The 16820-nt window shown below is 35.9% G+C and overlaps 1 protein-coding gene across 1 annotated transcript in view; it reads left to right on the forward strand.

The window, feature by feature from the left end:
* Mccc2 (methylcrotonyl-CoA carboxylase subunit 2) overlaps positions 1-16820 on the forward strand; it is a 188734-nt gene that overhangs the window by 139800 nt on the left and 32114 nt on the right. The window contains exon 13 of the mRNA XM_090412413.1: positions 14756-14822. Coding sequence (XP_090268539.1) covers positions 14756-14822 — 67 coding nt within the window. The remainder of the gene's footprint in view (positions 1-14755; positions 14823-16820) is intronic.

The following is a 16820-nucleotide window of genomic DNA, read 5'->3' on the forward strand; positions in this document are numbered from 1 at the left end:
AGGTCATCCTAACCTGTAGGAGTTGCCAAAGGGTGTGCAACCTTATTATTAAATTACTCCGGATTCAGAGAAAGATGTTGAGAGTTTATTTTTAACTTAGTTAGACTATAATAAGTTTAGCTTAATCCTTTATCCAAGTGTGAACAAACAAAGTTTGCGCCTGAAAGTATCTTCAGGACTGGGGTAAGGTAGTGCAACACCAGGCAACTCGTTGCAAAGGTGGAGAAAGCTCTCATCACCCCTATCTCCATATCTCCCATAATGCAAAGCACATCTCCTTGCTTTGCATTATGGGAGATACAGAGATAGGAGTGATGAGAGCTTTCTCCACCTTTGCAACGAGTTGCCTGGTGTTGCTTGTTTTGCATTATGGGAGATACGGAGATGGGGGTGATGAGAGCTTTCTCCACCTTTGCAACGAGTTTCCTGGTGTTGCACTACCTTACCCCAGTCCTGAAGATACTTTCAGGTGCAAACTTTGTTTGCTCACACTTGGATAAAGGATTAAGCTAAACTTATTATAGTCTAACCAAGTGAAAAATAAACTCTCAACATCTTTCTCTGAATCCGGAATAATTTAATAATAAGGTTGCACACCCTTTGGCAACTCCTATAGGTTAGGATGACCTCTCATTGCTTCTGCCTTTGTATCTCCACTACTGGGCCTGGCTCCCACTGACAAGACCTCAATAAAGGTCGAAACCGGTATGGGTAGTGGCCCTTGCCTTAATGTATAGCATCAAACATATCCGCAAGAAGATGTGCTTTGCATTATGGGAGATACGGAGATAGGAGTGATGAGAGCTTTCTCCACCTTTGCAACGAGTTGCATGGTGTTGCACTACCTTACCCCAGTCCTGAAGATACTTTCAGGCACAAACTTTGTTTGCTCACACTTGGATAAAGGATTAAACGAAACTTATTATAGTCTAACCAAGTGAAAAATAAACTCTCAACAGACATGCAGGAGTATCAAAGAGACGGAAACTTATGTGGAATTATAATGCAGGTGATTATAATAGTCTTAGACATCAACTTCAGGAAGTTTCATGTAGGGAGGAATTGGAAGGCCAGGATATTATTAGTACGTGGGAAATTGTGAAAGAATATTTGTTAGCAGCAATGGTAAGTTGTATACCACGAGTGAAGAAGAGGACACAATTTGGAGTAAAGTGAATGACAAACAATATTAAACAGGAATTGCATGCGAAAAAGAGGCTATGGAAGAGATATAAGGAGACAGGTGAAGAGAAGATGCATGAAGAATATAAGGTACAGGCCAGAAGAGTGACTAGTGTGGTAAGGAAAGCGAAACTGGAATATGAGAGGAGATTGGCCCTAAGATCCAAAGAAAATCCTAGGGAAATTTTTAGCTATGTGGCCAGTAGCAGGAGAAATGACTGTGGAAGAATGATATTGTGGGATAAAAATGGGAATAGAGTGACTGATGCAGAGGACATAGTGGAATTGTTCGATGAACACTTTATTGGAGTATTTCATCCTAGAGGAGTCAGTTTTAATGCTAGAGGGATAGGGCTGGTTCGAGGTTTAGAGGTACAGGAGGAGAGTGTGTTTCAGATACTGAGTACTCTGGATGTCATTAAAGCTTTGGGACTGGATGTTATTTCACCACAAGTTTTGAGAGAATGTGCTAGGGAACTGAGTGCCTTTAACCTGGCTTTTCAATGAAAGTCTGGCTTCGGCAAAGGTGCCCAGGGAATGGAAGGAAGGTAAGATAGTGCCATTGCATAAGGGTGGTAACAGACTGGAAGTGTCTAATTATAGGCCAGTCTGTGTGTCATCACTAGTTGTTAAGATCTTGGAGAAAGTAGTGAGGGACCATATACAGCATTGGGCAGATGAGGGTAATGTTATCTGTGAGAGTCAACATGGATTTGTGAAAGGGCGCTCTTGTTTTAGCAATATGCTAGCCTTTTATAATAAAGTTACAAGAACACTAGATGAGGGAAAGGCATATACTGCTATTTTCTTAGACTTAGCGAAGGCATTTGACAGGGTGCCACATGATAAGCTGATATTTAAGTTGCGGTACATGGGTCTGGATGTCAGATTGGTCAACTGGATTCAGGGTTGGCTGTCTGATAGGTATCAGAGAGTTGTTTATGGTGGAGCGCAGTTTCAAGGAGGCAGAGGGTTACAAGTGGGGTCCCACAGGGCTCAGTACTAGGACCTATATTGTTTAACCTTTATATCAATGACATTACAAGGGGATATTCAGTTGTTTGCAGATAATGCGAAGCTGGGAAGGATTATTAGTAATAGTTCAGATGTGGCCGCGCTGCAAGAGGATTTGAATAAGCTTGATAGATGGGCAAATGAATGGGGGTGTCAGCTTAATGCAGCAAAATGTAAGGTCTTGAGGTTTGGGAAACATCGATGGGATGCTGCATACTCTATGGGAGGAATTATACTAGAGGAAGTAGGGGGGGAGGACAAGAGATCTGGGGTTGATGATTGATAGAAACCTGAAGTTTAGGGGACATATTGCCAAGGTGGTGAAGGTAACACAGAGGATTGCTGCAATTATGAGAAGGATACTGACCTGCAGAGTTAAGAGGGTTATCATTCCGTTGTATAAGTCTCTGATCAGACCACACTTGGACTATTGTTCTCAGATTTGGTCCCCAGGATTTGAAGGGGATAAATTAACTGTGGAAAGGGTACAAAAGCGGATAACAAAGATGGTTTCAGGACTGTACAATGATAGTTATGAGGATCGGCTGAGGGAATGTGGACTGCAGAGTTTGGTGGATAGAAGAAGGAGAGGTAATATGATTGAGACTTTTAAACTGTTGAGAGGTGATTACAGGGTTGACACTGGGGAGTTCTTTTGCTTGGTTGAACAGCGGGAGGGAGTGATGACAAGAGACCATCCCTGGAAGTTATGAAAGGAAACTGTGAGCAAGAGGGTGAGGAGTGGTTTCTTTGCATGGAGGGTGGTTGAACCGTGGAATGCATTGCCTGATGGAGTGGTGAGAGTGAGAACGGTCAAAGAGTTTAAGGAGTGGTATGATAGATTTTGTGTTTCTTATGGGGTACCTCCCCTCGATGAGTCTTGACACACTTTATGTTCTTAGGAAGGACCTCCCACGATGAGTGTTTTGACTCCATGGTGGCCTGAATAATAATAATAATAATAATAAAATATTCTCATTTCCTGTTACATATCTTCAAGGATGCAGGATATTAGGATAGTCCAAAATAATTAAGATTTCATTAGTAGTTTCTTATCGATAGTTTCCTTCCAAATCACTTCATTATTTATTAGGTCTTCAGTGGGATCAGCTCATAGATTTCTGTGTAAACATATGACTTCATCACATATTTACATGCCTTTTGTGTAAATTACCAAAAATAATAATGAAAATAATCTTTCCCTTCTCTTCATGCAGTGTGAGTGATATCCCTCAAGGGCATGCTTAATTAGAGACGTCCATTGCAAGAATACAGCAGTAAAACAGTGCCATAGACCAGCCCCCCCCCATATAGTATGTGGACCTGAATCTTTCAGTAACAAGTCAGGAGGCTTCTTGGTGTATAATTCTGCTGCCACATACTCTGCCAGGTAGTGCCTGGAGTGGGGAGTCCAAGTAGTGGTATGTGAGAGGCACTGTCAAGGCTACATTATGGCAAGGAGACTGGTTACTATCTATATGAGCATCATGTCCAAGAGTATCTCCTTTCATTTCATGTTCCTTTTTTTTTTTTTTTTTACCTTTTCATCTGTTTCCTAATCAAAATTGAAACTTGCAACAAACAATAATAGTTAAAGATGCCGAGAAATTATATTCTTCGTTTAATCCTTTATCCAAGTGTAAGCAAACAAAGTTTGTGTCTGAAATAATTTCAGGACTGGGCAACTCATATATAGAAGCTAATGACTTCACATCGATTGCTTTAGTATCCCATAATGCAAGGCACATATCCTTACAGACATGTATAATGCTATACATTATGGGAAGGGTCACTACTCAGACCTTTTTTGAGATCTTATCAGTGTGAGCCAGACCCAGAAGTGATACCAAGGTTGAAGTAATGCAGAAGTCATATTTTCATATTCAAGTAGCCAAAAGATGTTACACCTTATTATTAAAATAGTCTGGATTAGAGATAGATGTTGGAAGTTTTTATATAATTAGCTTCTATATACGAGTTGCCCAGTCCTGAAATTACTTCAGGCACAAACTTTGTTTGCTTACACTTGGATAAAGGATTAAACCAGGTATATAATTTCTTGGCATCTTTAGTATAGTATAGTATAACCAGGTGGAAAAACTTTCAAACTATAATAGTGCCACCCTGAAACCTCTCTCAAAAACTAATTTCAACTAATGGATTTTTTACAACACTCAAAAAGAATTAAAATAGAATTTAATACTTCCTATATTTCATCTTAGTCACTAGGACATCTACGGGGATTACAAAACAATTAATGTAACATATACACAAATAACAAACAATACTAAGCCCAACCACGTGGGTGACACTAAAGTCCTATCTAGGTAGAGCGCCCTCTAAGGGCAGTAGTAGGTGGCCTGGAATGTAAGGTGGGAACTCTGGTGATGAGTGTTTCCCAAATCTTCGGAAGCTTAATGCAACCGTATTTATTGAGATTTGGTTGGTTTTTGAGAGCTGCTGCTGCTTCTAAGAAAAGTCTCTCTTTCTTGAATTTGCTGTGGTGGAGCATGGTGGTTTTCTTCCATGATACCCTGTGGGTGGTGTCCAAAACATGGTCAGCCAAACCTGAATGGCCATAGTTGTGTTTGAAGATGTAAGACTTGTGTTCCTCTAGACGGATGGATGTTGATCTGCCTGTCTGTCCAAAGTACGCCAGCTTACAGGAACAGGGTACTTTGTAAACTCCAGGCAGAGAGAGAGGAGGGAGCTGATCTTTCGTAGAACGGATAAGGGTAGCAAGTTTGCAGTGGGGCTTATATGCTGTGTGTAGGTTGTACTGTTTTAGTTTCTTGGCTATTTTTTCGGATGTGCCACAGATGTAGGGTATGGTGATGGCATTTTTAAAATCTTGTTGACGAGAAGGACGGGGAATGGGGGAGGAGGTGATTATTTTTTTGATACTGTGATCGCTGTAGCCATTGGAGAGGAAATTGCTGTGTATGTGGTTAAGCTCAGTAGTGAGGGCGGTTCCACTGGAACAAAGATTGTGGGCTGTCTTGGTAAGAGTTTTAATAATGCCATATTGTTGAGAGGGGTGGTGGTGTGAGAGTTTGTGAATGTATCTGCCTGTGTGTGTGGGTTTTCTGTATACGGTGAAGGTAAGTGTATCATTAGGCAGGCATGTGACTAAGGTGTCTAGGAAGGGTAAACAATTGTTCTTTTCCTTTTCCATAGTGAACTGGATTCTTGGATGTAGACTATTGAGATGACTGAGGAAGGAGTCTAACGTGTCTGGGCCATGAGGCCAAATAGAGAACACATCATCTACATATCTTAGCCAGATAGAAGGTTTGAGTGGGGCTGAGTATAGACCCACAGGGTATCATGGAAGAAAACCACCATGCTCCACCACAGCAAATTCAAGAAAGAGAGACTTTTCTTAGAAGCAGCAGCAGCTCTCAAAAACCAACCAAATCTCAATAAATATGGTTGCATTAAGCTTCCGAAGATTTGGGAAACACTCATCACCAGAGTTCCCACCTTACATTCCAGGCCACCTACTACTGCCCTTAGAGGGCGCTCCACCTAGATAGGACTTTAGTGTCACCCACGTGATTGGGCTTAGTATTGTTTGTTATTTGTGTATATGTTACATTAATTGTTTTTGTAATCCCCGTAGATGTCCTAGTGACTAGGACGAAATATAGGAAGTATTAAATTCTATTTTAATTCTTTTTGAGTGTTGTAAAAAATCCATTAAGCCTCCAACATAATGTCCTCACAGCACTTAAGCCTCTGCATACGTAATTTCAACTAAAATGAAACAAAATATACAAAACGTGATAAATCCCTACAGAAAATCACTTTCACATCCACTTTACCAGAATACTTGGCATAAGCACCAATATTTGGAGTGATGTAACAAATTCCTCTGTAAGATTGCTTGATGCTATCTAGAAGAGTGCAGTCCAGAGTTCAGTTAATTAATGATCCTTTCTCATAGATCCACTTCAATCCCTCTCATAGATATTCAGTTTCTACTTTATGCCTGTTCTATATGTTGATCACTATCATTCCTCCACTTTCCTCCACTATTATAAGAACAAAAGCTGCTAATACACCTGTTTGCAGTGCATCTTGAAACTCGCCAAATCAACTTCTCTGCCTCCTTCATTCCATCTGTTTGAAACAGCCTTTCTCAAAGAATACAACCTTCAGCTGTTCAAAAAAAATATAAAAAAAAAGTGAACAGATTTTTCCTTTTTTCTTACCATCTTGGTCACACAAAGCACTGCTTTAAATTTTGTGACTTTGCGTTTATGGGCCAGATATATATATATGTATAAAATGTATAAAATGACGTACATATCACTTACAGGCATCTAGACCAGAAAAAAATTCTTGACAGAAACCAAATTGAAACCACTACAATATCAAATTACATGCTGCATGATTCCTTTTTCCCTGAGGGCGGCACCTATGCCTTTATAAGATATACTTGCCAGCAAATGACAAAATTTAAATTCTGTACTTTTGTCCTCCTGTAGTTAAGATTTTCTTGCCTCATTCAGTTACATTCATTTGCTGTATTTTTTCTATCCAAATTCTGGAAAACATTGAAACATCTTCCTAACTGATCTTAGTGTCCACAACTTCGTCTGCCTTTCCTTTTTTCAACACCACTGACCAAGCTGGACAAGATGTGGAAGTATTTGCAATGACAATACAAATTATATATCTGTGAACCCCAATACCTGATAATCCTCCCCACTCACCGAATTCCTTTGATTTTTTCTTAACCATTTCTCCTTCCAGAGATTATCTCTTCTCTTGGTAACTCGATTCACAATCTTGTTGAGTTACCTCTTTCACAGAATGCCCTACCACTCCACTTGTATTCTTTGCCACTATAAAGGTAGCAAGTGAATCCAGAACTTTTACTCTTCTTTTCCATGGTCAGCATAATTCCACTCTTCTGATCCAAAAACATGGTCTGAATGAATCGCAGAAATTATTTTGTTGTCAAGATCTTCATTCTCCATTCCATCAAAAATATATGTCCACTTTCCACATTGTAGTTTAATAACAGGTGTACCAAAGCACTTGAAAAAATAAACAAGTATATACCACAAGCAAGTGACTGGCACCAAGAATCCAGCATCATACTCAGTCAATGCTGAAGTATGATGTCCTTCCCAGAAGTCCTACAGCCTTATTGACATCAAGTTTACTCAGTTCTCATATACCTCCTGCACACGCACCATCAGTGGCTCCTTCCCAACTGCCCTCAAGTTCATGATGCTACTTTCATGAGGATGAAATATCTTTATGAATTGCTCATTTAACATCTCTACTATCTCTACTTCTTCTAGCCACATATTGAAAAAAAATCCATGGAATTTCTTTTTGACTTCATTAGCTAACTGCTGTTCATCCTGTGTTTTTCTACCCTTACCAAGTGAGTTACCTCTTTTGCTTGTTCTTTGTACTCCTCATGCAACTAACTAATACTATCACGTATCTTGTACTATCTCCATAATGGCTTCCTCCAAATGCATGTTTCACTTCATTCATCCATTTCATTCCCACCTTATTTGACCTCCTGACTTTTGGAATGCATTCATACATTGCCTCTTCTGGATAGTTCCTGAACAGGTCCCAAGTAGCATTAATCCTTTCCATCAAATTCCTTATTCCATGATATAGCTGCAAGCCTAAGCATGTCATAATCACCGGCCTCATAGTTCTGCATATATCCTTTTCTCATAGTAGTCCTCATTGCTCAAATTTCATAGCGAAATTTACATGGTCTACAGTTAAATTAATGTCAATCAAGTAGTCACTGCTAAATTGTTAAATGATTCAATTTGTAGAGGAAACTAATCCTCCCCACATACACACACAAAATCCCCATTCATTTTAATTTGACTGGACTAAATTTTCAAGAGGATATTAAGTAACATAAGAAAGAACTATATTCCAGTTTTGAAAATGGTTCAGGAATGCAATCAGCAGATGATTCTTTAAAAAAAAAAAAAAACACTCCTTTGAGAACCATTCCCTTTACTATGGGACATTCAAAGGGTTTTATAAATAAATATATTCTGAATTGTCTAAATATATTCTAAGGTGCTTGCACTTTAGAGGAGGACGAAGAAAGGCTATGGCAGGATATTTATATAAGTTTTGTTTTGTTGTTGTTGTCTTTTTTAAAGTTTAGCATTATTGGCATTTCCATTATTGGCAAATTAGATATCTCAGTTCCGTGCACATCTGCTGAAGCTATCATCAGATCCAACATTTTTAAACTTCATATCTTAGATCCCCTACCCTCCATTGCATTTGGTTTTTGGTAATTATCCTCCAGTAATTATAAATTCCCTTTTATTCCTCCTGCCTTTTCCATTCTTTCAATCTGTAACCCCTGCTGAGCATATTCCCTAGGTGGCAATTGGGAATCCTATCAGATATGGTAGTGTGTTACTATAAATAATTAAGATAATGAATTCATTTATGTTGGTAATGCAAGCAGAATTTTTGGTCTAATTTAAAGACCATTTTCAGCACAATTGCTGAAAATGGTCTTTAAATTGCCAGTTAGAGAAAAAAAAAATTGAAATAATGGTGGATTATAATACATGATGTTACATAAAGGAGTAAATTTCATTTGGCAACTATTAGAATTCAAGAAAATGACACTGAAATTATCATCAAATAATAAAGGATTTAGCATAATCATGAGGAATATTGAATAATATAACTTCCCAGAATTGGGAAAGTTTTATGCAAGAATTTTGTTTCGGTTTAGTTGATGAATATAAGCTTCACAGTTTTATATATATATATATATATATATATACACAATCTTTCTAATAGAAATGGCTTTGGTATAACACTTTAGTCTTATTGCATTGAATTCTGTATCTAGCAGATATGGCATAACTGGCAAGACCTGATTTATCAGAATCACGAGACCGGATGTATTTTTGTAGATAAACTTATAAGTTGGTAATGCATAACTATCAGATTTTAGGGAAACACAACTTATACTAGAATATTGATTAAAAACTTTAATACTTCCTATATTTCGGTTATCTAAACATAAGGACTATATCCAGTTCCACCAATACAGCCACTCAGGACTTGTTGATGATGCTTTGGACACCCGCCACAAAATATGCTGGAAGAAAGCCACTTTACTACATTGCAGCAAGTATAAATATCAGAGATTATTCCTGGAATCAGCCTCAGCTCTAAAAAATCTCTCCAAACCTTAACAAATTTGGATGCATGAGACTGCCCCAAATTTAGCTCACTAAGGAGCATCTTTAGGACTCTAGGACCGACTTCAGTTGTTTTCTTCAGCCATGTTTGTTTAATGTTAGTGCCTGCATGCACATATCATTATTTTATGTTCCCTGAAGATGGTAATGTAACATTACCGAAAGATAGGAAGTATTAATTAAAGTTTTTAATTAATATATATGTTGTCTTTCCCTAAAATGTGACAGTTATGAATGTATTTTTGGTGGTGTTCTATGTGTTTGAGCAGATTGATCTATCTTTCCATAATATAAGAGACTGCATGAGCTAAGAATTCTATAAACTACTGGATAGAAAAGTGGATATTCTTATGAGCATAAGAATATCCACATAAGCATCCTTATGAGCATAAGAATGAATTTAATTTATGTACTGAAGGTTCATTCAGCATAGAAGTTTGGTATGAGCTTCTCATAAATAATATTGATATATGGAATGAAGACTTGAAATTTTCTCTGATGCCATGGTTATCTGTTATTTTAGAGAAGATACTGGAATTGTAGCCATCAGAGATGAAATAAGCTCTAAAAAAATACAGTTCTGTTTTTAAAAGAGATACAGTGGAGCAGAAGGTATACAGTGCACTAAATATTTTTGAAATGCATGATAATGATGAGATGAAACATCGTGTACTTCCCTGTATTTGTTTTCTTTCTGTATACTGAAAACTGAAGATCATCATTAAGTTATGTTTGGATGAGAGCATCCAGGAATGGAAAGGCTTATTGTAATTATATATTGGGTTTTATCCTTTATCCAAGTGTAAGCAAACAAAGTTTGCACCTGAAGTACTTTCAGGACTGGAACAACTCGTGGTAAAGTGGTATAAGTTCTCATCACTTACCTTAGTATTTCCCATAATGCAAAGCACATCTCCTTGCAGACATGTATAATGCTATGCATTATGGGAAGGGCCACTACCCAGACCTGTTTTGACCTTTATTGAGTCTCATCAGTGGGAGCCAGACCCAGAGGTGCTGATACTAAGGTGGAAGTAATGGAGAAGTCATATTTCCTATACGAGTTGCCAGAGGTTGTCATACCCTATTATTAAAATTCTCTAGATTAGAGATAAGTTTATGGAAGTTTTTTCACTTGGCTATGCTACTAATTATATATTGAGTTTTATCCCTTATCCAAGTGTAAGCAAACAAAGTTTGCGCGAGTTGTCCCAGTCCTGAAAGTACTTCAGACGCAAGCTTTGTTTGCTTATACTTGGATAAAGGATAAAACCCAATATATAATTAGTAGCATAGCCAAGTGAAAAAAACTTCCATAAAGGCTTATTGTCTTCTATTTAATTCTTGGATGAATTGAATTAATTTATAAATTTAAAAAAAAAAAAACCTAGATGAAGAAGTAGCTCTTAGATATCTCATTTCTGGGCATGTTCCCTGATGCTATCATGAGATCCAACATTCTTAAACTTCAGATCCTAGATCTTTATTTAAGTTCTGTGTTTTTAAGTTTATAAATTAATTCATTCCACTCAAGAATTAAATAGAAGACAATAAGTTGTTGACATATTAAGCCATATAGAAGACTTGGTGAAAAAGTGGTAAGTATATACTGTTCCAATGTTCCATGTACTAGTTAGCTTGGGTGGGAAGATAGGCAAATCCATCGCAGTTTCTTCAGTTTACTTGTATAGTTTATTTTGGAAGGAATTTTTTTTTTAATTGAAATCTAATAATTTTATATTATCTGGAAGAAATCTATTATGCAGAGACTCTGCTGTATCTCTGAGAGTGATATTTGTAAAGAATGAAACCATATCATGGCTAATTAAAAGATCTAATTAACATGACAATTAACAATTCTGTTACTAGTAATAGTTCTGTAAATATTGTTTTTGAAATCTTTTGAGAACATTTGACAAACATCTTGAAACTTTGTAAGCTAGACAGCCAACAGAATGCACAACAGGTCTCAAAGGAACTTTTTCTTTATGGATTTTCAATCTGTAAAGACTGGGAGATCTAGTGTGATAAAATCTTGTTAATTGTTTCATTTGCTTGTATTACCCAAGGTTGTACTTCATCTAAATGTTTATTTAGTTGATTTATTTGCAATTGCATAGGGTCTCTGGTTGATATATAAAATAATGTTTCAGTAAAATGTTCAACCTTTCTAAAACTGATTCTTTGTATCCTGAATAACTACAGCACCTCTTTTATCACCTTTTGTTATAACTGTTTTGTTGTTATGTTTAAGAAATAATAGAACTGAATTTCATTTCTATTTAAATAGGCTCAAAGAACTACAGATTTAAATAAAATATATGCAACTTCAAAACAGAATGGACTTGCAGAAGGATAAAGAATGATACAGAGACCCTGTTGGTATTAGTTGCATCTGACGTATCTATATTTCACAATATACACTGAGTTAGCTTTGCATTAGGAAGTCCCCCCCCCTCCTCCCAATTACATTCAGTGCAATAACAAAGTACCACATGATATCAATGTCACATGTGGCTACTATAAATGGACATACCTGTCATCTGCACATAATCAGTAAATGTTTGCTGGTAATGGGGAAATGTGGCAATGTAAGCCAATTTGACTGCAGGCAAATATTTGGGGCCCAGAGAGTAGATGCCAGTATTTCAGAAACAGGCACACTTGTTGGTTGCTCCCATACTACTGTATTAAGGGTGTACCAGGACTGGATTAACCATGAATAGACATCCACCAGTCAGCCATGTGTGGTTGATCCTAGAGGTGAGCGTTGGGTGTCATGACTGGTATCTGAGCAACGATGTGCAATAGTCACACAGCTTACCCACTAGTACAACAGTGGGGCAGTTTGACCCATATTTCCACATGCACCATGAGCCATACCTTGCTTCACCTGAGGTACAACAGCCGAAGACCAACAGGGGTATCTATGATGATGATGCCCAGGCATCATAAACAATGCCTCACATGGGCCAAGGAATGTCAGCAATGGACCCTTGACAGATGAAGAAGGTTGCCTGGAGTGATCAATCTTGTTTCCTGCTACACCCTGCTGATGGCTGGGTTTGCATTTATAGTAAACAGCATGAAGTTCTATCCCCTGGTTGTGCAGTTGGAGTTCAGCAGACCAATGGAGTTCTCCAGATCATTATGGTCTGGAGAACTTTTCCTGGCACACCCTAGGTTATCATCCCACAAACACTGAATGGTGAATGCTATAGGGACCTGTTAGCTAACCATTTCCATTCATATCTGCAGGAAGTCTACTTCAACCACAGTGCCATCTTTCAACAGGACAACACACCTTGTCATTGGGTTTCTACAACTACTGAGTGGTTGGAGGACTGTGACAACGAATTTGCTACATTGCTTTGGCCCCAAACTCCCGTGACTATAACCCAAGTGAACATATGTTGGATATGCTAGAACTGGTGTGAGAATGCTGATCCTTCCCCTCCACAAAATGAGCATGAAATGATGGAGTTGCTGCAGTGGACATGGATTGAGTTATGTATGGAGGATGCTGAACACCTTGTGAAATCTCTTCCTAGGTGTTTGCAAGCCATGATTGCACTGAGAGGTGGACCATTCAATGTTATTAAGTGGGTGTTCCTAATGCAAAGTTAACTCAGTGTATGTATTCTGCATAGAGAGAGTATTTATTTAAAAAAAAAAAAATCGGTTTTATTAAAAGAAGTGGTCAAAAGAGCTACTTATATACATAAAATAATTATTTTAAAACATAAAAGAATGGAAGTTCTTATTTTCTGTCATATTGTCAATTTTCAATTTCTTCTTTCACAATGCACATCACATCTATACACATACAAGTCAACCTCTTTTAATTTAATTAGATTCATGAAGCCAAAAAATATTTATATTTTATAATTTAGTTGATTAACATATTACTACTATTTGCTCTGAGCTTTTAACAGTTTTTTTCTTCTTCAAGATTATAACAGTCTGTAGAATTTCCTTTTAATCTGCACAAAGATTTTTAATAGTTAATATCTTATTCAAAAAATTATTGTTGTTAAAATAAAAATGTCTCTCTGGCACCCATCTTGACATTAAGAAAACTGTTGTTAATATTTCTGGTCAACCATTAACAGGTAATGAAATTTTAGTGTTGTTTGAAGGTTTAGATTTCACCATCGGTCCAAGACAATTCCCATTAATGATTTTGTGTTTATTATTGATAAAGGACTTTGTAATGTTCCTTATCCTATTAGCAAGTTGATTCCAGTTTGAAGCTGCATATATTTTATTTAAATCTGTACTTCTTTGAGCCTATCAAATTTGATGGAGATAGAAATGCATATAACTTATCTTTAATAAATTTTTCTATGTACTCTGAGGATACAAACATCTTTTTATGGACTACTTAAGTTCACCACAAAGTTTTTGTTTTTCTCTTTTTAAGCAACCATCTTCAACACGTGCTTCCTTAGATGATTTTATAAACATTTTCTTCAAATTTTGCCATTGGTTCTTGTTTTCAAACTCTTACTTTCTTCCCTAGTTATAATTGTATGTTATATTCAAGTCTGTTTTTCCTATCTGCAAGTTATTTGACTTTGATTCTTTTCAAAACTTCTTTTCTAAAAGCTGTTAGTGGCACGTATAGGTTCATTTAATCTCATTCATTTGATTAATAGAAATGATAGATCTAAAACTGTAAGAACGTCATTGTGGGTTAACATTGAGATTTAATTCTTTTAGTTCCATTAGATGTATTAAGTTACCACTCAGAAAGCTGGATGCTTGCTAGCATGCAGTGTTGTATTTTTTGTAAAGTCTACCAGAATGACAGTTTATAAAAATACAACTTGCAGTTGGCTGTCACTGTAACAAATTCATAGGGACCAAAAATTGTTCTAGTGAAGAGTTTGATATTTGCTATGATAAATTTCCTTTAAAAATAACATTCTTGCTAAGAGGATTTGGCTAGACTTTTTTTTTGGTAGTTTGTTGTAGTGAGTCGGTTCACTATGTTTGCCATGGTAAGATTCTGTATTATCCTACAGCTGTTACACAAACTTAACCTGCACTGATAGTGGGCATTTCTCCATTTTCTGATTTACATTTATAAACAGAATTGTTTGTTAGTAACAACATATATTTTAACACATCAAATGGAATTATACTAAAAAAAACAAAAATAAAATCTTTGTATATTAAATATTTGCTTTTATGTAAAATGGAAATTTATATATAAATTTCCATTTCTGTTTTTTTCCCATTTTATATATATATATATATATATATTAATAAATGAACAGAAAGTGACTCTATTTTTGCTACTTAATAATAAATACATTTCATTTTCATAGGGAACTCATTTTATTCAGTTATGCTGCAAGAGAAAAATTCCTCTGCTATTTCTACAAAATATAACAGGTATTTATTAAACATACAGTATTAATTGCAGCTAAATTAAATGATTATAGATATTTTAAAAATTTTGAATATGCAGAATTTCTTGAATGTTCTGTTAACATGGCAAAGGAACTAAGTATTTAATCTCATTTTGATTTGGAGATCTTTATTAAAATTCAGAATTTTACTCGGTGCCAAATCAGTCAGAGACTTGGATAGAAAAACCATAAGTCGTATTCCACTTTTTGGTTTGCAGAATGGATAAAAAGACCTTTTACATGTGCAGTTTGTGAAAATGATAATCACTACAATATACTGATACATCTATATTTATTTTTATATTATCTAATCTAAAACAGCATTCGGTTGAAAGCAATTCTTCTGACATAACAAAATATCTTACTGTTGTATATGGTCATTTAAAATAGTACTTTTCTTTTCCTGAATAGTATTTTATTTACTTTAGGTACTTGTGATGAATAGCAGATGAATTGTAGACAATATGAGTAGGAGTCAATCAGGCAGATGGCAATTCTTTTAAGTCAATATAGTGTGAGATTGAGGCCAATAGAACAAAATATAAAATTTATAGAATAAAATACGTATGCAAAGTTTAATGTGGCAAAGTGGAGCGAAGAGATTGCAACTTATGTATTATATCGATGGTATTGCAATGCAGGAAATCAATGAGGCTAGGGATTTGCAGGTGATTATAACAGAAAGTTCAAGTTCAGATAACATATCACAAAATTGGATCAAAGTAAAAGTAGCTCAAAGGATTGCTTGGATGTTAAGAAACATGCTGACAAGGAAATTATTATCCCTCTTTGTAGGTTTTTGATATGACCATATCTGAACTCTTATGTACACATTTGGTTAGTCTATTACCGATCTGTAAAGTGCTCCTTATAAGGATAGACTGTTACAATCCTTGGCTTATAAAGGTAAAAAGGACATATGACAGAGGCATACATAAGTTACTAAAAGAGTTTTGTAGAATATATGGTAAAGAAATTTTTCAATACATGGTTAGATGAGAGAGAGAAGAAAGATCACTTCTGGAGCTTCTGTAAGGATGTGGTTAGCAAGATCATGAAATAATATTTTCACAGAGAGTAGTGAATAAGTAGAATAGGTTGCTAGATGCAGTTGTGATTGCTCTGTTCGTAAATGAGTTTAAGAATAAGTAGAATAGGTTGCTAGATGCAGTTGTGATTGCTCTGTTCGTAAATGAGTTTAAGAAGAGGATTGATAAACACTGTGGTATGTGCAGGCCCCACAGTGAGGCTTCAGATTCCATGGAGACTGTGCAGCAATACTAATAATGTTTTTTTTGCTTATCACTTTAAGCTCTTTACTGATGATGAAGATGATATAACCCTGTTCTACTTATTGTGAACACATGTAACATTAATATTAGATTACCTTGAGAAGGTAATTTATCCTGCTTTTTCTCTGGTACACTGATATGAGTGCATCCACTTTGCCAAATTTAGTTTATCACATGTGGAATTTAAAGTGAGAGACTGTGATTGGAAAATAATATATATGTATATATATATTCATGTGTAAATATTTGTGTAATTTAAGTTCTAATAGTTGAAATTTGCATAAATTTAGTCATATTTCTTTAACTTAAATAAACTGAACATTCGTTAACTGCTTTGTTTTGAATTGTTGTATCACATGCTTTAAATAGTACATTGGAAAAAAAAAATTATCTAATAATAAATTTAATTTACTTGAGGGAAAATTGATTGAGAAGTTTATCTTGATATTGTAAAATCGTGTATTCAAGGAACTTTATTCAAAAACCTCTTGTATACCGATTTTACTGGTAAGCAAAATTCACTAAAAATACTTGTGGGTAAATAAGAGAAATTTTCATATTTTTAATTTGGAAATAATATTTTTTGTATATTACTGAATATTGTCACCTCAAAGGGTTTTGTAAAAGAACAGAAAAATAAGTGTAAGATTAATTGTGTCTAAAGAAACCTCTTAGTCACTGATAATTCC

This window comes from Typopeltis vanoorti, chromosome 22, assembly GCF_054136105.1.
Source record: "Typopeltis vanoorti isolate ZY-2024b chromosome 22, IOZ_Tvanoo_1.0, whole genome shotgun sequence".
NCBI classification, from domain to species: Eukaryota; Metazoa; Arthropoda; class Arachnida; order Uropygi; family Thelyphonidae; genus Typopeltis; species Typopeltis vanoorti.